At 45.2% G+C, this 25,634-nt stretch overlaps 1 protein-coding gene across 2 annotated transcripts; it reads left to right on the forward strand.

The window, feature by feature from the left end:
* On the forward strand, positions 1-23,262 carry LOC125291192 (vascular endothelial zinc finger 1-like). Of its 2 annotated transcripts, XM_048237799.1 has the most exons (7): positions 1-66; positions 10,777-11,549; positions 15,019-15,088; positions 16,877-17,042; positions 19,208-19,243; positions 19,703-20,075; positions 20,474-23,262. In XM_048237799.1, the coding sequence occupies exons 1-7, from the start codon at positions 34-36 to the stop codon at positions 20,505-20,507; spliced, it is 1,485 nt and encodes a 494-aa protein (XP_048093756.1). In that variant the 5' UTR covers positions 1-33; the 3' UTR covers positions 20,508-23,262. The 2 variants fall into 2 exon arrangements, with proteins under 2 accessions (XP_048093756.1, XP_048093757.1); XM_048237800.1 differs by lacking the exon at positions 19,208-19,243.
* Positions 23,263-25,634: the final 2,372 nt, after the last annotated feature.

Genomic DNA, 25,634 nt, shown 5'->3' on the forward strand with positions numbered 1-25,634 from the left:
GGTTTCCTGCAGATTTTTTTCTTAAGTGTTGCAATGGAACCGAGCTGGAGCACATTTTTATTTCAGGTAAGATTTGCGTCTGGGATTTGATATCGCGATATGTTACAAATACTTACTAGTAGTTAAGACACTTTGTTTGTGATGTTGTTTTTATTAAACTATATTTTAAGTAGCTAGCTAAAGCAATTCTGGCAAAACAATGGTACATCAATCCTAGGCTTCCAGCTGTGAGGAAGAGCATGACGCCTGGAAAAATCAGTTTTCCCGTCTGAAAACGGTTAGTTGTTGAAAAACAGAATATATCCCACCAACCCTATACATAGAATGATTAACTTGTACGACTTGAACACCGAGCTTTGTTTTATTTCAAGCTTGATCAAAGCTCGCGAACAGAGGGATCATCCGTCGTCTCCGCTAACGCCACCGCAAGCCAGTCTTGTTGTTTTCTTTGGTGGGAACGTTAACGTTAACCGTTGATCAGTTTTATTTGATATGAAGGAATGAATTCCCTTCTTATTTTCACTTTTACTTCTAGACATGGTTCGAAGTAGCACAAAGTGAGGGGAACTCTTTTCAAATCGGTGCCCCGTAAGGTCTGATTTTCAAATAAGTGAACACTGATTACTTTTCCCTGTCCTTTTAGTGATTCAAATAGCAATTTAACCGCGGGTTTGGAGAAGGAATTCGAGCTATGCGTGTAAAAAGAACGATTCTGTTGGCGACAGTTTTTTTCAGACCACCCGGGTCTGCTGATTGTGTCATTGTCTAGTAGTGATTGAATTGCGATGCATCTGTGACTTAAAAAGGGATTTGATCAGGTCTGTTTCCGTCGATTATGCACGAGGACTATCGTGAGTGTTATAACTTAGGACTAGCTGGCGTGCTAGCCATCTAGCTGGCTACATTGCGCATAACTTAACTTACATCAGTGCTTAGCTAATGCTACCAGCCTACAAATTAGCTTACACTCGCCACCGACTTTGAATCATTGTGCTGTGTAATGTTGACAGTTGTGGGGGTTTTATCCACGAAACTGTAAATATTTTGGCTTGCTTTCAGCGCAAGTCGCATCTCGAGCGATATCTCTGCGGGCAAGCAAGTTTTAATTTCAGTCGTTCCACGGTCTTTTCGAACTCTGTTCACGTTAACATACTATGCTGCTTGGTGTGTTACAAATGGTTATAATTAGTCTATACCGCGTTTTTCATCGTCTGTTTTTAGATTTAGATGCCCGTCTTCTTCTTGTACAAAAGCCACTCACTTAAACATCAGATTTGCCGACAAGTTGTTATAAATAACATTTTTATGAGTCGTGCCGTTTGTTTCAAACAGCATGGTATTTCTTGGTTATTTTCCTTGGCGTCATAGCGAAACGTTTCACTCTTAACATTACCATCCAGGCCATCTGCCAGAGATGAGTCAGAGAGAGCTCACGGCATCAGACATGACTACATTGGGATATATGCATGTTGGTAAATAGCTGCCTTTCTAAATATACGCCACCGGGTATTGGTTTCGTGCAGCGCAGATAGTTGAAGCTAAATGCACGCGCAGACTGTCATTACTGCAATGTTAGTTTGGCACTCGCTTAAAGCATTGCTGTTTGGGCACAGTTGCGTGTTTGAATCTCATTATAATAGGCTTGCGCTCTGTGTAAAGCTGTATTAAGCACTGCCTTTCACCTATCTAGTTATCTTGGATGCGTAAAGTCGAATGACTTTAATTGTTGATTGAAACTGTAGTCTCATGATTTTTAGCACATGACATAGTGAGGATCATTACATTCCCAAAACTGCTTGTAAAGTGTGTCTGACGCATTGCTCCCACATCAACTTTTTTTTCATGTTTTGCTGGGTTTTTAATGTCAGTTTTGCCAGAATGTCTGGATCACCTGATCCTTCTAACTGTGGAAATGAGATATGAACAGACATGGGTGTATATAACTGTGTGCATTGATCTTACAGCTTGTCAGTTGAAGTGAAATTGGACCAGTTTGATCACAGATCCCTTTTAAGTCGCATTATGTACTAACATTAAAAAATGCTCCCTGTCTGTTTCTGTATTTATGCAGTGTGTGCCTGCCTGCTTTAACACAACTTTAGATTGTGGAGGTGCCTGAAATACTTGTCCTTAGGCGAGTGCTTCTTTCGCCCACATCTTTTTTTTTGCTTTGAAGTTTTTGCCATAATTGTGACAGGTAGAGCTACTGTATCCCCCAGTGCACAGAGGAGTGCAGCTGTTTCCAGCTAATTGGTTCGAGCGCTTGGCTTCAGCCATAGCACACACTTAACTAGTTAGCAGATGTTATAGTGCCATACACACACAGGCCTGGCTAGACTTGGAAATGTCACATTACTTGTGTTAACCTGTCTCCCAAGAGGCAATGCTTTCTTAAATGTGTCTGATCTTCTGGTTTTGAGGAGCCAGGCGCTGGCCTTGCTGGGGGCAGGTGGTGTGGGTGGTGGTTCTTTTTTTCTCGGATGCAGGTATGGCGTGAAGAGGTATGGAGTGTGAAATGGCCTTGCTGTGCGTTTTTGTTGCATTTTCTTGTGTCCCATGCCGCATCCTCCCACCTGCGGAGGGACAGCTGGTGTGTCGTGCCCGGCGTCTCTGAGATCGCCTCCTCTTGCTTCCCCTCTTGTCTCTGGCGCTGGCTCTCAGCAGCAGGAATCCAACTGCACCGCTGGCTAATGGGGAAGTAGCTTCCCGCAGAAATACAGACGTGTCTCTCCCCTCAGACGCTACGTGTTCAAATGATTTGATTAGTTGCTGCCTTTGCTAAAGGAGCCGGTCAGTTATGCATGTCTTGCGTGTTCTCGCCCAGTCTGGGCCAGTAGAAACACTAAGGCTGCAATGCGACGCGACTTGGTGGCCAATGGCACTCTGTTTTTTGGAGGGGGGAGATGGTGTCCCTTTCATGTGAGCACTGGTGTGCGAGCAAGCGAGCGGCCTTTGTTAGTGTGTGTGTGTGTGTGTGAGAGGGAGAGAGAGAGAGAGAGAGAGTTGAACTACGTGTAATCCCTTTAGTGTTGTGGCTGGGACTGAAGCATGGAGAACGGCCTCAGTGTTTGCACCAGTCCTGTTCCCAGCAGAGGCACTGAACACACACATACGTATGACTCACGGCCTTCCGGGCCAGGTTGGAAAAGAGGGATAAAAAGAGGGAGAGAGTCAGCCGGTGAGTCGGCTATTGATCTGGAGGACTCTGGCGGCGAGAGAGGGATGGTAATGGGCATCTGGATGGCTAAAGTGACCTTATGCTGCATGAGTCGCTCTGTGCCGAATGCGAACCGTGCGGTAGCCAAGCCTAATTTCATTTCCAGCAACGGCAAGGAGGATGTGTCTATGTTAGCTATCAGAACCTCAGTACTGACCACACACACCAGACCAGACGCAGTGGTCGACCCAAACCTTGTGTGTGTGTGTTTGTGTGTGGTGGCCCGAGCCAAACCTGCTCAGTAAATATCCAAGCAAGAGCCACGACGTGTCTTGGAGGCCCAGTGCATAGAATGGAATCTCTTAATGCTTTTTGTGGTGCATAATTCCGTTAACTGCCAGACACTGGGTTCAGACTGACTGTTGGCATGTGACTTTCAAAGGGTTTTGCTCCACTACGAGCAGGCGAAAGTGAGTAGAGAGATGGAAAGTGTTTAAAATGATAAACTTAGGATCTCAGCAGTGGCCCTTTTTCCTGTTCCCTATGTGCTATGTCCATCCTATTGGTCAACATTGTTGATGTACAGAGGAACCACCAAAACTGTAAATGCTTCCGATATCCCACAGGTAGGCAGACTAGCTCCTGAGTCGTCTTTGTGCCAGTTGAGACAAGGTGAGATGAGATGAGACGAGAGAAGAGACTCTCTGGCTGCTAAAGGGTTTTTGTCTGTTGTGTGTTTGTCTTCCTCAGAATCTGCTACTCTCTGTTCTCGCTAAGCTGCTTTCATATTCAAATTTTTAATAAAAAAGAAGATTCTTTCTAAGAAGACAAGGGGCTGTGGGGGGGGGGGATTACAATTTTTCGGCGGCGCCGCGGTAGCGTCCACACCAGATCAGGCCAGCCCAGCCGTGTTCTCCGGCCTGTCTGCTCTGCACTCCCCCATTGTCAAGGAGGTGGCTGTCTTTTGAGAGCTTCCCTCGGTTTGGATGTTATTTACGTTGCAGTGACCTCAGCCGCCAGCGCGCATTTGGATCAAAACTGTCAGAGCGGCGTGAAGGCGCAGCAGGCTGCAGTCACCGCTCCTCGCTGCTGTCTGGGGGACCGCCAGACAGGCCTCTGCGCTATATATACACACACACACACACACACACACACACAGATACATGCACACACACAGATAGATACACAGATACATGCGCGCGCGCACACACACACACACACACACACACACACACACACACACAGACACAGATAAATATATATATATAGACATAAAGATACAGATGGACACTCACACTCATATATATATATATATATATATATATATATATATATATATATATATATATATATATATATATATATATATAGCCTACAAAGACACTCATATGAAGGAATACAGACACTCATATGAAGGAATACAGATGTGTGTGTGTGTGAGAAAGCGAGAGAGAGAGAGACTCAGACAGGCAGACTGGGAGATGATGAAGACGCCTGTGATCATGAGGGGACTGCCTGACGGTGCAGGTGGGCAGACAAAAGGAGGGGTAGCCGGCAGCCAACCTACCAGGGGAGATCCCGTGTGTGTGTGTGTGTGTGTGTGTCACGTCACAGAGTGTGTGTGTGTGTGAGAGAGATAGGGCAAGAACGTCTCCTTTTCTCTCTCCTCCCTCTTTTCTTCTCTGTCTCTCTCTTTCCCTCCCTTTCTCTCTCTCTCCCTCTCTGTTTTCTCTTTCCTCTGTCTCCCTCTCTCTCTCTCTCTCTCTCTCCTCTCTCTACCTCCTCCTCTCTATTTCTCTCTCTCATGCTGAGTCTGTGTTCATGAATAGAGGAGCCAAATCAGTGCGGACTCGGACACAAAGCCCCAGGAGCCCAGAGTGCATCACTGCCCGGCTCTCTGTCTGCAACAATGGAACCGATGGAATAAGGAGGAGAATGCGCAATCCATTTGTCTTTCTCTCTCTCTCTCCCTCCCTTTTTTCTTTCTGTCTCTTTTAATTTTTTTCTCTCTCTTCTCCGCGTCCCTTCCCCCCCCCCCAGCTTGGGACGGACGGGTGAACCCGAAAAAGAGAAGGGTCAGGTATTTAACCTCGGCCTTTTGCTGATTACGGAAGAGTGTGTTGTCGTCTTAATTGTGGTGTCCTCTTTTTCCTGCGGTCTCACACCGTGACGTGGCACGAAGAATTCTCTTCTCAGCAATATTTCTCTCATGTTCCAGACCTACTTTCCCAAGACCAGTAAATTATGGACTACCATAAAAAAAAACAGGATTTAGGTAACGGCTAGGCCAGCTGATAAATTTAGTTTTGAGGAAGAATTTTTGCACAAGCAGTTTTTCCTGTAGTGAAATTCAGTTTCATTACCACTTAGCATTTCAGATATATTTACTGAATATTTATAACATGCTAATTAGTAAAAAAAATATATTTATATATCAGCCCAGTTATAAACTTGGTTTGAATTTCAACTGATTCCATATTCTGTATAGATATATGGGTGGTGCTGAGAAGAGTTTCTTGTTGGGGTCTTGTAATCTGGAGGTAAGTGTTCCCCATGTTTGTACGATGTATGGGGGCCCCCCTCACATATTTAGGATGCTCCATTGAACCACAATGGCATCTCTGAGCCGGCTTGTTTGCTTGCCTTCATTGTGCACTTGAGGGCCGAGGCCTTGCCAGATGTGCCTTTGTGCTGCCTTATTGGCACGTTGTCATAGAGCGGAGGAGTGTACGCCTTTGTGGTGTTGTATAGACAAGACCTGCTCTTGGGCGTTTACTGAGCTTGTACCCAAACAGCCAGTAAAGCTTGCGGGCTTGTTTATAACACCTGTTCTAGTGTTTTGCCTGTGGGTGTTGGAGTAGTGGGATGTAGAAGTAAGCTAGGCCTAGTGGACCACCTCAAGCCAGGGCTACACATGTACACAGAGAGAGAGATTTTTGTTTTTGGTTTGGGTTTTTCAGTGGCAGAGCAGCATCCTGTTCCTAAAAACACAAACTTGTGCTTGAATTCCAGCAGAGAGCCCCTGTGCCATATCTAGGTCACTGTTTAGTCTGTCCAGCAATCGGACAGGAAGGAGCGTTTTCAGAGCGCTGCGTGTGTGTGTGTGTGTGTGTCTGTGTCTGATTATTTTTAATGTCAGACAGTGGAGGTGGCTGGTCGCCGTTCACGTCAGAGCTGTGCTGTGTCTCAGTCGGAAACCACTTCAGTTGGAGAAATGCTCAGTCTGTAACCTCCCATCACCAGCTTGATCGGACGCTTTTCCCCTCAACTCAACTAAGTGCTGCCCTTTTATTGGTGTTTTACGCCTGACTTTCAGCCGCTGTACTCCGGTGTTCTTGTGAGACATGCGTGGGTGCCTGGAATGATGGTTTTGTTTGTTTGTTTGTTTATGATGGCCTTATGGAAGAGCAGAGTTTGCGTTCGTCTTGTAGACTCCTCATCAAAACACTAGCTCTGGGGCTCTCTGCACTGACATGAGAGCGCCGACACTTGCCCTTGCCCACGCGCACACCAGCAGCGCGCCCAAATGACAAGACTTCAGTCAGCAATGGATTTTATTGAGCTGCTCTGACAAAAATAGAACTGAATCATAATCTACAAGGCAGCAGTGGTGTAGTGTTTTATTGAAAACAATGGAATTGAAGTTAACTAACGTGTAAGCTGAAACTAACGTGTCGATGCTGATGTGCAGGGGGCTTTAGAATGGTGCGGAGTGTGGACTCTCACCCCCTGTCCTCCGCCTAAACTGGGCATCACTGGCCCATGAGGCGGTCTGAAGCCCTGTTGCCAGGGAGCAGGTGTTTGGTCTTAATCACAGTTGGTGCCGCCGAGACCAATTGATTCCATGCTTTCCATTACGGATTTAGATGGCGTTACACTTGATCACTTCTGGCCACATTTTGCTTTATGATTAGTTTGCCTTGTCCTTTTCAGAAACTGTAGTTGGTCCTGGTGGTCAGAGTTTGGTTCTATCTGTATTTTGCCGTTTCAGGGATTTGATTCAGTTGCAGAACCATATTTGTCTGGTATTTGGTCTAAATCACTGTTAGAGTTCAGTTCATGTCAAATACACCTCTCTGTATTTGCTGGTCTTGGGCCTAGATCACCAAGTCTGGCTTCAGTGTCTGGTAGACAGTCTTTTGTTTTGGCTGTGTCTTGTCTTCAGTGGCAGGTAGAGCCAAAGTCCTTTTAGGAAAGTCCCCCCACTCGGCGGCCATCTTGCAACGACAATTTGGGCAGTTATCAGCAGCTATTTTCGTATTCAAGTGAATGGGGAGGCATACAAGAAGGAGCAGGATATGTGCAGAGCCTACTGCCATATTGGCGTTACAAACTAACCCCATGCGTTTCTATGGTGGATTCTGTGAGTGCTGTGTCTCCTCATTAGAAAGTCTCTGGTGAAGCGTCTTGTGTTTTGGCCTTTCCTGGTCCTCGGCCCCTCTGCTGGACTAGCTTGCCCCTCGGATTCCTTCCTGTGCTTCATATGAGTCGGCTACTTTTGCAGTCAGCTGACAACTTCGGAGAGCCGGGCAGCATGGCTAGGTTTACACACGAGGACCGATTTTAGAGGCACTGGATTGGGCTGCAGTTCAGCATTTGGTAATGAGAATAGTCCAGTCTATTTTTGGGCCCGTGGAACACCTACCTGGAGGAGGCCTATTCGCTTGGCTCTGGACGCTTAGGAGACATATGACCACTAATGCACATCGACTTTCTGCGCTGATATTTCAAGCTGGGGCCAGGCCGTGTTTAACTACTGGGCCACTCTATGGCATTACACTTCTGAAACTAGTTGTATAACCTTTCCTTTTCCAGTAGTCTCATAAGTTAAAGGGAATTATTTTCCTGTAGTCTCATAAGTTAAAGGGAATCCTTTTCCAAATGTGGCACAAGTTACAGTGAGTTCTTTTCCAGCAGTCCCATAATTTAAAGTGACACTTTCTGTGGTGAAGGAATCTCTCATTCTCTCTCTCATTCTCTCTCTCTCTCTCTCTCTCTCTCTCTCTCTCTCTCTCTCTCTCTCTCTCTCTCTCTCTCTCTCTCTCTCTCTCTCTCTCTCTCTCTCATTCTCTCTCTCTCTCTCTCTCTTCCTCTCATCTCTCTCTGTCCTGGTAAATTTCCTGATGTGATGTGAGAGCCCCCTGCCCGTCATTAGTCATCGGCCGGCGCAGCGAGGGCAGGCTAGGCGGAAGTGGTGACGGAGCCCCGCTGGTCATCTTTCAGCCTGAACTCCCAGTGCAGCGCAGCGTCCTGCCACGCTGCGCTCTGCTGCCGAGCCAAGCGGAGCACGGAGACGCGACACGCCACACATGCACTCCACATGACTCACTGGCTATTTCTGACAAGCCGCCGACACGCTGGCTTTGGTGAAGTGCTCGTGCACACACACACACTCACCCTGAAACTCTCTCTCTCTCTCTCTTCACTTCCTCTGACTTTCTCTCGGCTCTTGCATGCCCTCACTTTCTCTTTGTCTCTTCCTCTTCTTCTGCACACACTCACTCCTCCTTTTGCCTCCTAACTTTACCTGTCTGTAGCTCTCTCTCTCTCTCTCTCTCTCTCTCTCTCTCTCTCTCTCTCTCTGCCTCTCTCGCTCTCTCGCTCCTCTCGCTCTCTAGCTCTCTCTCTCTCTCTCTCTCTCTCTCTCTCTCTCTCTCTCTCTCTCTCTCTCTCTCTCTCGCTCTCTCGCTCTCTCGCTCTCTCGCTCTCTCGCTCTCTCGCTCTCTCTCTCTCTCTCTCTCTCTCGCTCTCTCTCGCGCTTGTCGCCGGTTCTCTGCTCTGTCATCCACTGCTCAGATGATGAGTGTAAAGCTCTGGTTAAGTACACACACACACACTCACCCAGGGCCCAGGTCTTTTTCTCGGGCCATTGTAGCTCTCTCTCTCTCTCTCTCTCTCTCTCTCTCATAATAGCTTCGTCGCCGGTTCTTTTTGGCCCTGGGAACACACACACACCCACACACACACCGACATGGTCATTGGTGTTCAGTGCTTGCAAAACACAGCACACTCAGTGGAACACGCAGTTCTGTCCACTCAGAGCCAAAAGCGTGTGTGTGTGTGTGTGTATGCAGGCGTGCTTACGTTTGTGTGTGCGCCAGTACTAGTCACCTGCAAATGGTTTGACTTCAAGGCTGTTCCTGTCCCCATTAAACCACCACAGAAAGAGAGCAAGTTTAAAAGACAGTCAGTTTGAGAGAACATTCAATGCGTGTGTGTTTGAGGTGTAAAGATGTAGGCCAAGCTCCCCCAAAAGAGCTGCGTTGTATAAACCCTTGGCGGAGGAATGATGTTAGTGAGTGGCTTAAGTAACACCTCAGGGAACCTGGCTTCCCCGGATCTCTGCCGCGTTCTCAGAAAGCCGAGGAGGCGCCCAGCCGGCCTTTCCATCGCCCTGGACACGGTGGTAGCCATTAGTAAGCACTTTCCCCGACTCGACTCCGACTCCAGCCATGCTGACCAAGCTCCTGACTTCCTTCCAGGGAGAGAGGGAGAGAGAGGGGGAGAGAGAGAGGGGTGGAGGGGAGGAGGGGGAGGGGGAGAGAGGGTGAGTGAAGGAGGAGGACGAGAAGAGGGAGCAGGCTACTAACGCTGCTGTTAAGCCAGTGACTGACACCAACTGGCAGCAGCAACAGCTCTGAGAACTGGCTCTACCTGGCTGGAAATCAATGTTAAAGTGTGTTTTCAGGGAATCAAAGCAGTCTGGTCCGAACCCCTCAAATGGTCTTGGCACAGACTGCAGCAGAAGCACTCTTGAGCCCTCTGCATTTAAAGCAAAACTTTGGATCTAACTTGGCTCAAAACATGTTTTTTTAACAATGTAGCCTATCCCATGTCATGGTCAGACCACAACAGACAACACTACGGTTTAGGCCCTTGTTTTTCAATCACTGTGGCTAGGCACACTAGTGTGCTGTGAGAGATCGTCAGGTGTGCGGTGGAAAATGATCTGATTTCACTTTATTGGTCCAAAAAGATAATCTTCTATAAAATAATTGTTTATATTGTACTGGTCTCATTGAGTGTGTGGCTGTGCTGCTGATAGTATGCTATCGACAACAATTCCATTATCCGTGATTGGACACAATTACATGCAGGCTGGGTAATGTTAACCTCTCCATGGTGCAAAGTTCACATGTTTTGCTCTCCTTGTGAAACAGTGGATGATTCGATCCTCAGACAAAGTACCATCCTTTTTAATAGCTGAAAAACAGGGCTACCTTTTCAAAACCGGTGTCTTCGTTTTTGTCATGGGCATTAAATAGGACAACTGTAAGCATATTAGCCCATTGTTCTTTTGTTTTATACTCACAAAAATACATATAATTCTCCATGCGTTTATTTTACTGAAAGGGTTTTGCATAAAGGCGCTTGTAAGGGACCTGTGTTTGTTGGAGTCTTGAATATTATAAGAAATTTTAGACTATGGTACGTTTCATTTTTGTAACATTTGGGATGTTGGCGTGCCATCGGATTTTTTCAGGGTAAAAAAATGTACCGTGGTTAAAAACTGGTTTAGGCTTCTGCTGGCCTAGTTAGCTCAGTGTGTTGATGGCTGTATTGTAGTCTGCAGTATTGTGCTGCCATACTGACGTGTGTGTGTGTGTCCCTCTCTGCAGCAGGCCAATGAAGCCCTTCATCACCAGCACCAGGTGGCCCAGAACAGCCTGCTGCCTCTGCTCAACTCCAACGCCGAGCCCGTGGACCAGAAGCCGGTGATGCCCATCCCACTGGACCAGAAGCCGCCGGTGAGCCAGGCCACGGGCCAGGGTGGAGGCGGCGGAGGTGGTGGAGGAGGAGGCAGCGGAGGAGGCCCCATGGCCGTGGTGAAGAAGGAGCACAAGACCAAGACGCCGTTTGTGTGCAGCTACTGCAACAAGGCGTTCCGCGACAGCTACCACCTGCGCCGGCACGAGTCGTGCCACACGGGCATCAAGATGGTGTCGCGGCCCAAGAAGGCGCCGCAGTCGGCGCCCACCATGGTGCCGCTCATCTCCTCCATGCAGCGGGAGAACTCCGGCGGGAACCCCTCCTACATCTCCACCATCGCCGGCATCCTCACCACGGCGACCACCTCAGCCTCTACAGGCTCCAGCGTCATGTCCTCGGTCTCCATGGGCACCATGCAGCAGCAGCAGCAGCCCCAGCAGCCCAAGAAGCCGCCGAAGCCGGTGAAGAAGAACCACGGCTGCGAGATGTGCGGCAAGGCCTTCCGCGACGTCTACCACCTCAACCGCCACAAGCTGTCGCACTCGGACGAGAAGCCCTTCGAGTGCCCCATCTGCCACCAGCGCTTCAAGCGCAAGGACCGCATGACCTACCACGTGCGCTCGCACGACGGCGGCGTGCACAAGCCCTACATCTGCTCCGTGTGCGGGAAGGGCTTCTCCAGGTGAGCAGAACGACCTTTGACCTCTGCGATCTTGCATTCACTACTGCCTTAAAGGTGTTCTAAGCGATGTTGGGTAACGTCACTTCTGTTGACGTTCAAACAAAACGGAGAGCTAGCTCGCTACCCCTCCACCCCTCCCCTTCCCTCCCGTGCAATTGAAACTCTCCTAAATGCGCATCTCACATTATTTTCCGGACGCATAGTTAAATGCGCTCCGCTGGCTGCAGACATTTGCAGTTTAACAATAAACAGCAAGTCTAGTTTTATTCCATAAATATATTGTTTTTAAAGACGTTAGTAGCATGCGCTATTAAGAGCTTCCATGTGCTGTTTGTCAACATCGCAAAAACTACAATTTTCACACAACTTGGTGGTAGGGTGTAGCACTGGCTAAGGAAAACATATTCATTTCTGTAGCTGTTTATTCAAAGGATTTCCCCATATCGTAGCCTATTAGCTCTCAACAACAGCGAAAATGAAACGTGGAGAGTGGATGTCTCTGCGCGGAGACTCCACCGTTATTAGATGTGCACTCGGTTGCGATTCGATGCAGGGGAAAAAACAACGTCTTGTAGTAACGAAGGTAAGCAATTTTGCAAATGTAGGGACGGCACAAAACTTGGCCATAAACATTTTGTATGCACTTGCGGTGATGGCCTAGTAATGTGAAAAGCGGACTATAACCAAAGAAACCAAATTTGATTTGCACCAAATAAAGGCTGTGTTGTGGGTTGTTTCTACAACATGCACAAAATGTTCTAGAGGAAACACTGAACATACAGGTGAAACTTAACACCAGATGATTATGATGCAGACACATTCCCATAACACAGAGGTTGTAGCTCAGCATTTCAAATGCCAGTTTGCTCTTCATAGCTTTCCACACAGATGTGCCACCTTTTTACTGCCGTAATTCTGATCATTATGTACCATCTGTGTTGCTTCTGTTCTGTCAAATATCTTCCAGCTGGCTGTTGGTATAATGATGGTAGAAATATTCCTCTCTTCTTCCGTGGTGTTGGCTAGAACCACACCAACCAGTAAGCCGTATGTCTGCTAGTTTCATAGCTCCATTGTAATGTGCAGCTGATCGGATGAATCTGTTTGGGGATATTTTAAGGCTGCCTAAACGCCATCCTTATTATGGAACCGCCAAACGCAATCTGTGTCCTAGTTCATCTTGGTCTCACTCAGTAAAACATTGAAAACTGATGGGAAAAACCCATTAACAGCCACTTTCTATTTCGAAACTATAGGGTCACCTACTTTTGTCACTGATTGGCCCCAGTCTTCTGCAGACCGATTGAACGTCTGATTTCTGGTGTTTATCTCCCTGAAAGGAGCTCTAGGTGGGCGTGGCCAGGCTGTAATTAATGTAATTGCAATTGTAATTGGTTTTCACCAGTTACTTTGCAGGGAAGTGTTTATGCAGCTGTGCGGAACACATCTCTGAATGGGACTGCTAAAATTCCTTCAGTATATTTATTTGCCGAATAGAATAGATCTTTAGAATTAAATCTGTGTTGTCATTGTCACATTGGAAAATGCTGCCGTTAACCTAGGCTCCATATGTAGTTGCATTTGTTTTCATCTGCAGCACAATAACTTTAGGGATTAGGGAATTAAGTCTGACCACTCAGTGTCCGGCTGTGGTGCTGCAGAATGTAGGGTATGACGGTCAGATATATGTGGTGAGGAGCCTGGAAGGCCATCTGCTCGTCCATATGATGTTAACATCGTCTGTCCGGCTGAGGCTCCCATTGGCCGTCGCTGCGGCCTGATTTATGGAGGGGCTCAATACTTTCTGACTCACTGCTTTTGTTGCCTGCGGAGCACAGAAATCTCTTCTGGCTTCCTAGATGGCTTCCTTCTGAAAGAGAGAGGGAAGGGGGGAGGGGGGACTCAGACTGCTTTGATTTCTCTCTCTCTCTCTGTCTGTGCTCTCTCTCTCTCTCTGTCGCTCTCTCTCTCTGTCGCTCTTTCTCTCTCTTGCTCTGTTCTTTTTTAACATCATGCTGTGGTTCCACCGAGCCCGTCACGGCTTCCGCCTCCCAGGGGAAGAGAGTGAAAGGACCCACTGATCCAGTGGGTCGGGATTTCCTCTCACTCATCCAGCAGCCTGTGTGTGTGTGCGCGCTGTCGTTTTTAAGCGGTGACTCTGCTCAAGTGCTAACCCCTTTCCAGTAAGAGGTAGCAGGAACAGCAGTACATGCGTCAGTCTCTCTATCCCTCTCCCCCTCTCTCGCTCTCTCTCTCTCCCTCTCTCTCTCTTTCTTTCTCTCTTTCTCTCTCCTGTTACCAACCCAGGCACTGCGTGACTAATAATCTGCGGATTAATTTCCGAGTGAGCAATGGAAGTAGATGAAGACGAGTTGAAAAGGAGGATTTTTGCTCGTGAAACGTGACCCTGCTCCCCACCGCACCGATTCCTAGCCCCCCGCCCCGCCCCACCCTCCAAGCACACCAAAGCTGACCGATAGTTTTTCATACGTGATGTAGAAGAGCCCAAAGTCGTACACGTTTATGGTGTAGTTTGAATGGAAACACACTGAAGTTACTGGCAATGCAGTTGTGATTTTTTATTATTTTTTTTATTTATTTTTTTATGTTGAGGCGTTTGAATGGTAATGGTGAAGAGTGGTGTCTTGCAGTAGACTAAGAGTGTTTGTTTATTTTTGTTGTGCCGGTGGAGTTTGAAAGATGACTCACTAAAAAATGATTGTTTGTGGTGGCGTTTTGAAATGTAACACGGTGAAATATAGTGTCTGCTAGTAGAGGAGCAGGACACGGGGGTCAGTGGTAGCGAGCTGTGGCTACCGGCTGTGTGTGTGTGTGTGTGTGTGCGCGTGTGTGTGTCTGGAAGCCGCTGTCCTCTTCGGTTAACAACAAGAGAGGGGAGAGAGGAGCAGCCATTCCGGTTCACAGCACGCGTGAAGAGATTAGAGTCGACTCTGCCCCTCACCAGCTCCACCGCTGCCTGTGTGAAACTGCCGCTTCATGGACCAGCTGGCACTGTGTGCTGCTTGTGTGTGTGTGTGTGTGTTTTTCCTGAAAGCAGGAGTAACCCTGTTCAACAGGACGGGGCAACTGGCAGTTAGGCTATGATGTGATTCAGGAACCTGTCGTGGAAACTCCCTTGAATAAACAGATCTGAGGGTCATCGTTATTACTCAGCTTTTTGGTTTACTCTGTTGTGATTGGTCAGTTGAGTCATTTAGAGATCTGATATTTGTGAATGACACACGTCTGACCTGTATGTGCTCATGAATATGACTGCCATTTTTTTTATGGTGTTTTACTTGAGTTTGATTTGAGCTTGTTTTTCACCAGTTAAAATGTTCAAATCAAATTCAGTTTTAATCACTTACAGTATGTAGCACTGTTAACAGTTAATTAGACCTCAAGACGTCTATCATTTATTTTATCACTCGATAACATCTTTGATTTAATTTTTATTTTTATTTTGCAGGCCTGACCATCTCAGCTGCCATGTCAAGCATGTCCATTCCTCAGAGCGACCATTCAAATGCCAAGTCACGGTAAGAGATGACAGCCATTGCTTAGCCATGCTGTTTGTTGTGGTTAAAGATTCTCAGTGTGTGAGCCAGGGTGGTGTACCATGAAGTCAGAGGGGTGTTCAAATTCAAAGTTTAACATTTTGTAGCTTATTGCCCGTTTGTTTGCCAGCTTGGTTTACAGTTTAAATTTTAATGTTTTTGTGTAAATATTTCAAATTGCTCGCTTTAAGTTCAAAGATAACACATTCACCACAAATGGTTGCCTCTGTATGCCAACTTTTGAAGGCACTCTACGCCTAACTCAACATCCCGTTAATCTGGTGTCATAGCACATAGCCTGTGTGTGTGTGTGTTTTTCCTGAAAGCAGGAGTAACCCTGTTCAACAGGACGGGGCAACTGGCAGTTAGGCTATGATGTGATTCAGGAACCTGTTGTGGAAACTCCCTTGAATAAACAGATCTGAGGGTCATCGTTATTACTCAGCTTTTTGGTTTACTCTGTTGTGATTGGTCAGTTGAGTCATTTAGAGATCTGATATTTGTGAATGACACACGTCTGACCTGTATGTGCTCATGAATATGACCGCCATTTTTTTTATGGTGTTTTACTTGAGTTTGATTTGAGCTTGTTTTTCACCAGTTAAAATGTTCAAATCAAATTCAGTTTTAATCACTTACAGTATGTAGCACTGTTAACAGTTAATTAGACCTCAAGACGTCTTTATCATTTCTTTTATCACTCGATAACATCTTTGATTTAATTTTTATTTTTATTTTGCAGGCCTGACCATCTCAGCTGCCATGTCAAGCATGTCCATTCCTCAGAGCGACCATTCAAATGCCAAGTCACGGTAAGAGATGACATCCATTGCTTAGCCATGCTGTTTGTTGTGGTTAAAGATTCTCAGTGTGTGAGCCAGGGTGGTGTACCATGAAGTCAGAGGGGTGTTCAAATTCAAAGCGAACATTTTGTAGCGATTGCCTGTTTGCTTGCCAGCTTGGTTTACAGTTTAAATTTTAATGTTTTTGTGTAAATATTTCAAATTGCTCGCTTTAAGTTCAAAGATGACACATTCACCACAAATGGTTGCCTCTGTATGCCAACTTTTGAAGGCACCTCTGGCGTCTAACTCAACATCCCGTTAATCTGGTGTCATAGCACATAGCCCTCAGGCCTCCTCTGTTTGACAGTAAATCCTCCACGCTGTTTAAGTGATGCCTGGCTGCCTTCAGAGTCACACTTCTCATCGCTCTGGCCTGTTTGAAGAGGTCCTGACTGTTCTAGTAATGCATGTGTTTAAAAAGACCCCATTAGTTAGACTGTGTGTGTGTGTGCGCACAAAGATAAAGAAGACACTACTGCTCCGACTGCTTGCAGTTATGAGTTACTGCTGTTGCACTGAAGTTAATGAGGGGACCTGCAGTCATGATCTTAGTGTCCCTCTCTGCCTGCCGTATTGGCTAATTCACCATTTTGCTCGGAGATTGGCCGCTGTGGCGGTCAGGCAGTTGTCTCCTACGGAGGGAGTGACTGATGTGGCACAGAAGGTAACGAGGGATGCCAGGGGTCATGACCCCATAGTGCCTCACCTCTCTGTGTCGCCATGCACAATTAATGCTTTTATGACCAGACTGACCGCTTTCACACTAACGATCTGTGTGTCGCTGGAGCTTAGTTTGTGTGTTTGTGTGTGTGTGTGTGTGTGTGCGCGCCTGTGTGTGTGGCGTGTGTATGAAACTGGAGAGCGAGGCTGACCTTTCCCTGACCCCTTGTCCCCCGGCTCACTCTGGCTCTGGTGTCCCTGGCAGGCCTGCACCTCTGCCTTCGCCACCAAAGACCGCCTGCGCTCCCACATGATCCGGCACGAGGGCAAGGTCACCTGCAACATCTGCGGCAAGATGCTGAGCGCCGCCTACATCACCAGCCACCTCAAGACGCACGGCCAGCAGACCAACTTCAACAACTGCAACAAAGGTAAGTCGCCCAGCCCTAACTCAACAACGCACGCGACCATGCCGTGGCAGTCTTTGGGTTCAACTGGTTTAGTTTAATCGTTTAAATTATGTTTTTTTCTCTTTGTTTGTGTTTTTGCTCAGCCGCAAATGGCAGTCTTTTGGTTCAACTCCATAAGTTATCTTTTCTCCTGGCGCATTTTACTCAAATGGCAGTCTTTTGGCTTGGCTCGTTTTAAGTTATGTTTACTATTTGTGAATTTGCTCTGCCTCAAATAGCAGTCTTTTGGTTCTACTTGTTTGAGTTTGGTTTTACTGACTTCTAAAAAGGGTTTCTGGGCTTGCTGGAAGGGGTTAATAAACGTAATAAAAAGCGCTGCGTCTTTAAGATGACTAATGGGCCAACTGGAACTTACTGTGCAAATGAATCATGCTCAGTAAAACGTGCTCTCTGAGACTTTCTCCAGTGATGCATCCTGACTCAGCCCTTAGTCACAGTCTAAGAATGTGTCCTTGTTCATTAATGACAAATCCTGTGTCTTTAAGATAGAGATATATATATATATATATATATATTATATATACTTTTGTTTTTTAAATAGGCTTTTTTCCCCCCCCGTAGCCTTTTGCAAAAGACACCCAAATGGAGTTATACTGGAATATGCCATTCACTGTTGATTTTAAAGATAATTTCGATCTAGATAAATATGGTTTGGCTGATTGCCGTGTCACATTTAAGCGCAAAGAGCCAAGATGCAGTTGATTCTATCACTATATTTCCGACACTGTCCCCAGGGTGTCTGTGCTGTTATGTGATGAGCGCTGTTATAATAGGCTATGCAGTGTACAATATGTGGCCTGACTGGTGCAGAATGGCCTCCATATATCCAGGGTTCCCATGGGTCATAGAATTCCTGGAATATCATGGAATTTTGATAAAGTCTATTCCAGACATGAAAGTCAGGGAATTTTATCATATTTGGGGCAAATTAATGGTATATCAGGGAATTTTGCTGTAGCAGTTTATAATTTACTTGCTAAAATGCATTAATGCACATATGTTTCCACTCAGAATTGGTCTTTATCTGGTTATTAGTTTTACTGCTTTCATGAGTGGTCATAGTTAGCCCAACTTTGTTAATTCAATCCCCATTTATTCATCTTCTGCTCTAAAAAAAAGCCAAAGATGTTTGAGCATTACGCAGCCGCCCCTTTGTCAGTTTATTGCACCATTCATTGTACAGTAGGTCATGGAAATTCAGGTTTTTTGTCAGGGGAAAGTCGGAGCTTTTTAAGCTCAGCTGTTTTCTATACTAAAGAAAATGAACCATGGTGTGAAAACCGGAAAGGCTAGTAATTGGCTTCAGTAAAGCGGAGGTTGTTTGCTTCACTGAATCACAGATATTGTACGGTAGTCGGCAGCGTGGGTCTCTTCAACTCTGTCAGATTGAAACAGAGTGGCTGTGAAAGAATGCTGAGAAATGTGCCTAATGATTATAGGCAGTTGAAGCAATTGTTATTGTAGCAGAACAGGCTCCGGTTTGATCACATTTAACCAGAAATCAGATTAGCTTTCAGTTAAGATTATCCAAATTAAACGCCTCTGGGAAGTTATAAAACGTCTAAATTCTCTGAAGTGTGGTAATATTCCTTGCACTGGCCCATGGCATGGCTGACATTTAAGAGCAGTATTCCAGCATTGTTTTGGTTTGACTGGTTTGGTACTCGTAGTTGTGCGGACATGTTTTTGCTGAGTCATTTAACCCAGTTATTTTAGTGCTGCTTCCTGCAGCGCATGTTGAGTGTGCGTCTTCCTTTTTTAAAAGACGCCATGTAGCCTATTAACCAGCCCCGTAATCCTGATTAATTGAGGCTATCTAAAGCCCAGAGCTATAGATACTGCACTCCCAGTAGGAGGGCTGATAAAACTGTTGATTTAACCCTCTTGATGAGTTTAGCTGAGGCATTACAGCTAGTTGAGTTCGACAAACTACCAGCATCTCCAGCTCAGCACTAAACCCCCCCCCCCCAAATCAACACTGGAGACATACCAATCCACCCCAACACCAGTACCACCGCCACCACCACTAACGGCTGGGGGGTTTATGGGGGGACATGTCCCACCCGGTGGGTCTGGGTTGTGGCCGCTAAGTCCTCATAACACTCTGTGTCTGTATTCCTGAATAGGCTCCTGGCAGTGGAACTCCCCTCACACACGAAAAGGTAAAACTGTAGCCTAGTGTGGGGAATGATGATGATGATGATGATGATGATGATGATGATGGTGGTCTAAATTAAAGTAAAACAAAAAACAGTGCAACACGCACACACACAAGACACAAAATCACTCAAATGCAAAACACGCATGCACACACACATAAGACGCAAACTCATTCAAGTCACACACACACACATCAAGCCACTAATAGCATCCAGTCATCTCCCTGCGGTTTAGATTCAAACTACTGCTAAACTCACACCTGCTCGGATAGGTGGTTACCTGTACATTCACACCTGTTTGGACAGGTGACCTCCTCCCAGTTAGCATGCAGGCAAAGCAGTGGATGGGGACACGTTTGCATGCACCAAGTCTAAGCAAACAATGTTCTTTCTTTTTCTTTCTTTCTTTCTTTCTTTCTTTCCCTCCTTCTTTTTTTCTTTCTCTTTCTTTCTGTCTTCCAGATAGTAACGATGTCTGCAACTCGTCCTCCATCACCCATGTCACCTCGTCCACCCCCATCATGAGTCGTGGCGGCAGTGGCACCAACAGCAGCTCCGGCTCCTCCAACCCAGTCACCATCGCCACTGCGATGAGCCTGGGCACCAACACGGTCAACATCACCTCGCCCATGGGCCTGCAGCACCCGGTGACCATCACCGGGCCGGTGAACATCGCCTCGGTCAACATCCCCACCACGGCGCACATGAACATCGCCCATCCCGTGGCCATCACCACGCCCATGGCCATGAACATCGCCGGGCCGCTTAACATCGCCATGCGGCCCATGGATAGCATGCCTTTCCTCTCGCAAGTCCTCCCATCCTCCCCACCCTGGTAGAGACCATAACGACCATTACAACCCCTTACCCCCCCCCACACACCCCACCCACACCACACACACACACACACCCTGTTTTCCCTCTTCACCATTTGACCCTTCTCTTCTTCCTCTTTCTCTTCCTCTTCCTTCTCTTCCTCCGCCTCCCTCTCCTCATCTCATCTCCTCTCCCCACCTCCCCCTCCTCCACAACTGAGAGAAGTTGTTTACTCTAAAGGAGCAGCCTGAATGAACCATCCATGTCCTAGCCGCTGCCTCCTTTAGCAACCTTGCATCAAAACAATTAACACACATTTTTGTTTGTTTTTTGATTGTTTTTGGGTTTTTTGTGCTTGTTGGAACTGAAACATTAGCTAGACTTTAGGTGTTTTTTTTTTTCTCTCCCTCTCTGAAGGAGTGCTGGTTTGGCGTGGGGCGCACAGCATTAATGTGAACGTTGGAGTTGATGACGCACAAAGCCAGAGTCACACATGGATCAGAAGGGTTGGAACGATCTTCTCACACTTAACTGATCACAGTGACGCTATTTGGAGAAATTTCACAAGGACAAATGCAATAAGTGCTGATTTTTCTCTGATTTGTTTTTGTTTCTCGATTTTGTTTGTTTTTGTTTGTTTGTTTGTTTGTTTACTAAGTTTTCTTCCACGTCATCTGGGCTGTGTCTTATGAGCCACTTGCCTGCTCATCAGTATTTAACGTTTTAAGGAATTGAGTTCAAAAGGGACAAAAGCTTCCACTGTGAGGGAAGGGGTGATATGTTATTTTTTCATTATTATTTTTATTTTTTATTGTGATTTTGCTCAGTTTTACCCTCCAGGGGAGAGGGTATGCCTGTTTTCGGTTTGAGGTACAGCGGTTACCTCGATGGACATCGAGGCGGCGATCAAATCTGGCGTGGATTCGACAGGGGCCAGATCGTTTCCTGAGTTTGCTTACTGTCTGTGTGTTGCATATGATGTGCTCTTGGTTATGTACGGCAATGCGTTCTCACTCCAAAACAAATGTTCACTGTCTATAATTTTTTTTTTTTTTTTTTTTTTTTTTTTAAGTTTTGTTCAGTGTTTGGGATGGACACTAGGAATGGACACTTTCTTTTACTTTTGTTTAAAACAAAGCTGGAATGCTTTTATTATTATTATTACCTTATTATGGACCCTGAAATCATGTACTATTCAGATCTACAGTATGCGAGAGAGGAGTGAGTTTTGCACTGAAAGCATATCTCATGTTAAAATATATAAAATGAAGAAAGACAAAACAACAGCAGCAGTATTATCAAAGATCAAATTTTGGAGTGGTAGGAATCCAGCCTAGATCTTACAGCGCCACCTAGTGGTTGGCAAGTGACAACCTTAGTTCACAGATTTTATTTTGAACTATTATCATGTTGGTGACAGAGTGTAGATCTTAGAAGTATTTTATACTCTATTTTTATTTTTAATTATATTTTCATTTTTTAATTATTTTATCATTATTTTTTCAAGGACCCTGTTAAGTGTGGGACATTCTGCTCAGGTATTTTGGGAGTATGAAAGTAACCTAGTTTTTTTATTATTATTATTATTATTATTATTATTATTATTATTATTAGGCCATGTGTAACATGTCAGTTGGGTTCCTGGATTTTTTTTTTTTTTTCAGCATTACTTTGTAAATGTCCAACCCCCAAATTGTTGGGGCTGACAAGCAGAAGTCCTTCACCAACCAGGGATCCAAGAATGCTCATTACTTGTGTTGCCGTCCATATCTATGGATTGCAGTCATTACTTTGACTGAAAATTCTTTTTTTTCTTTTCTTCTAACTTCACTTCAGAACCAAATACTAGTGTGTGGGGATGGCTCGCTCTCTCTCTCTCTGTCTTTAAAGGTAGCAGCCGTGTGTGTGTGTGTGTGTGTGTGTGTTTGCGTGTTTGCGTGCATGCGTGTGTGTGTGTGTGTGTGCCCCATCTCTGTAATAGTAAGGAATAAGAGGTCACATTGAACACTGCCGAGAGTGTCGAAGCACTCGCCTGGCCTGCCTATGTTTCGACTCAGGACGTTGCGAACTACACGTTGCTCAGAACACTCACTGCAACAAACAAGGGACGGATATCTCGTGTCCTTTTGTCACTACGTGGGTGTCGAGCCCTGCAAAATGTGATGCTAGGTACACTGTGTAAGCCACTAGTGGTGCACAGGCATGTTTATGGATTTAGTTCCTTCTTCTAATTAGTATTATTCATTTGTGTTATTATTTAATCAATTCTCTTACAATCCCTCCCAGATGGCTGCTGCATCTGGGGCGGCTCTGCTCCGGGCCCGGCCCACGTCTGCGCGTGGGTTTGGCTCCCTGTAATATGCAGAGTGGAGCAGACCAACATGAGGACACTTGAGGGAAGACATGCTCATTTGGTGGAGTTGATCAGGAAGAATACTTATGATGGGAGGGGGGAATAAACAGCAACAACACTAATTAGTTCAGTCAAGTGTGCAATGACTTGCCAATGAATTGTCCTGCTACAGTTGATGTCATTTTTCTAGGAGCATCTTTTGACTGGTGGAATGCAAGTCGCTTGCATCGTCTTGCTCAGACCTATTAAATACAAGTGTAGTAGTGCTCCTTGTTTTCATATGTGAGGTGTTTAATTTTGGTCTTGAACGAACAAAAAAAAAAGATGCATGTGCTATTTTTTTCTGTTGTCTTTCTTTAAAGAGAGAATGTCCTGAAGAAAAGTTTTTTTTTTTTTTTTTTTTTTTTTTTTTTAAGTCCTTTTAAAATGGATGCATTACAATGGCCTCCTCGTTTTTGCCAAATTGCTGACAACTATGAAATGCATTGAACTAAACATTACAATTGAGTGTGTTCTCATTTTTAAATGAAGATGCTGAATTGGAAACTCTTGGACCCCTGTGAAGGCAGTTGAATGTATATCTTTGTACAAACAGTTTAGTTCTGAGGATATGGTAGTTACACTAGCAAAAGTGAGTGAAGAAGCAAGATAACCTTTTATAAAACTTTTTGTATTAGAACATTAACAATGGTAATTTTGTATATATGAAAACTAGGCTTTCTGGGTAGCAGAAAGGTAAAACATTCCTACATTTTTTTTAAATGTATGTTTGTCAGAAATAATTATGTAAACATGCGCAACGTTTTATGTGCCTTTTATTTGGGTTGTCTAAATAAAAGAAAACTATAAAACATATCATCTTTCTTCATTTTAACGAAGGAAAACTAGGACATTGTAACTCGTACACTTTCGCACTCGAACACACACACACACACACACACACACACACAGACTTTAGCCCACCGGAATTATTGAGTCACTGGTGAGGGGCAGTCCGAACGCCCACCTTCCAGACAAGCTCTGCACAGGCCACCTCCTTTTGAGAAGATTGGGTAGGCTGTAGGCCTACACACCTGAATGTGGAGAAAATTGTTACGCTTGTACTCACACATATTACACACAGATACCAGTCGACCATTTAGCTTGCTGCAGGCAAATACACGGCTCCATTACGATGTGTCTACAATGTGCTCCCCTTGTCTAGTTCTTTGGAGAAAAGACACAATGTGACATCACCTTTGTACATGGGGGGCGGGGGGTGATCTATCAAGAAACTAAACGATACCGAAAAGCGAAATCACCTTCAAGATCACTGGCATGAAAATAATTAAATCAATAATTTAATTGTAGCCTAATGCCAGTATGCCACACAGACTTAATGTCTGGCATTCAGAGTAATGGGCCCTTTTCTCTTGATCACTAAACGAATTCAATGCATGTCAAGGACCCGAAAATTAGGCCTATTAGATGTAAATATTTTTCACCACTAAACTTAAATATAACATTTCCCATCTGTATATGGTGAGGTTTTGTTTTAGTAGGGGGGCCTATGTGTCTAATTTGGGGGCCTGTGGGATTATTATTAGTAATAAGTATTATATCTTTGTTCTAGGGGTTCTTAAGAGTAAAAAAATATGTCTCTGAAGGTTTTGATCAAAGGTCAAATTCAGAAAAGGTCAAATATGGTTTTTGGGCCACATAAACAATACAACATTATAAAACATTTTTAGGCTGATGATTGATCTCTTTAACAAGAAATTGTGCCTAAAATTCTCGAAATTGTCCGCTAAAAAAATGATACTTCAATATCAATACAATCAATTCATGCCTATTAGTGTGCTTGAGTGTAGGCCTAGCCTGCTCTATCAGTTTTTGTCTACACCCATTCAGAGCACAAAGTGCAGAGATCTCTGTTAAATCAAGTTTAATAGACTTAATAGACTTTTACATAGTACCAGCTGAAGTCTGTAAGGCCTTCCGTAGCTTATGTAAGTGTGATGAACAGAAAAGGTAAAGGATCAGATAGACAAACAGACAGGTGTGTGTGTGTAACGGAGAGAAAGAGAAAGAGAGACACTACCAGCATGGATGGATTATGAACTTTCAGGGCCCTGGGTCCAGGTGTATTAAGGGCCACCCACTAATTGTTGCGGGGGACATTTTTAAAAATGTATTTGATGTGATTTCCTATATTCTTGTGCATTTTGGGGATGGCCAATACTTTAATTCAATCAGATTCATAGCCTATATGTTGATATGATGTTCTATTGAGGCAATGATTCCATGCAATGGCTTGGGCCCCCTGACTCCTTGTCTCCCCTGGGCTTGGGCCCGGTAGGCCCATGCAGTAATCCATCCCTGACTACCATTGACAGTTGGCTGATGATAGCTGGCAGTGATAGAATTTAGAATATCAAATAACCTGAAGCACATAGTGCTCTGTTCTTCATGGTTGGTGATATTAGTGACCTTCTAGCCTTCTACATTTGAGCAAGCACATTTTCATAGTCCATGGTGGCACAGTCTAGTTAGGTTATATTCTGAGGTGTGTCTTTCTGTTAGTCAGGTGATGGCACACATATTCTAAAAAGAAACAGATTTTTGGGCTATGTATCCAGTGGCAGATATGTGTGGACTGGTGAATGAACCATCACTAGAGACATATGCCAAATTTCTTGTTTTTGTCCATGAGAGAGTATAGAGATGGGGATCACAGATCAGCCAATGATTACATTGTTACAGTGCAGTTATCTTACAAGAGAACAAAGCAGTTTGGCACAGGAACTGCTACAAATCCACCTGTAACAGTGAGCATCTGCAGCATGCTAAGATTCGCTACTAGAAATCATGTGAAGCAGGCAGGACTCAGTGTCTTCAGAAAAGAAGTGGTAGACCATCTTCTGAACCTGCAGCAACACCTGCAACTGCATCAAGTCCATCTAGAGGGACTTTGTACACTTGTTCAGCAGCAGCTGCTGCCAGCATAGATAAGTGCTTCTTCTGTCTGAAGCAGACAAAAGAGCGTCTTCATGAGGTGTCCTCTGTCAATGCAGGCAACCAACCAAGAACTATAAGTAATATTTTGAAGTCAATGACTTAACAGGTAGCCAGTGTAAAGATGCTAGGATGGGGAAAATATGTTCTTATTTTTTGTGTGTGTGAGCAGCTGCATTTTGAATAAACTGTTAGCTCTTTAGACAGGTATTATTACAGCCAGCATAATAG

Source organism: Alosa alosa, chromosome 2, assembly GCF_017589495.1.
Source record: "Alosa alosa isolate M-15738 ecotype Scorff River chromosome 2, AALO_Geno_1.1, whole genome shotgun sequence".
NCBI classification, from domain to species: Eukaryota; Metazoa; Chordata; class Actinopteri; order Clupeiformes; family Clupeidae; genus Alosa; species Alosa alosa.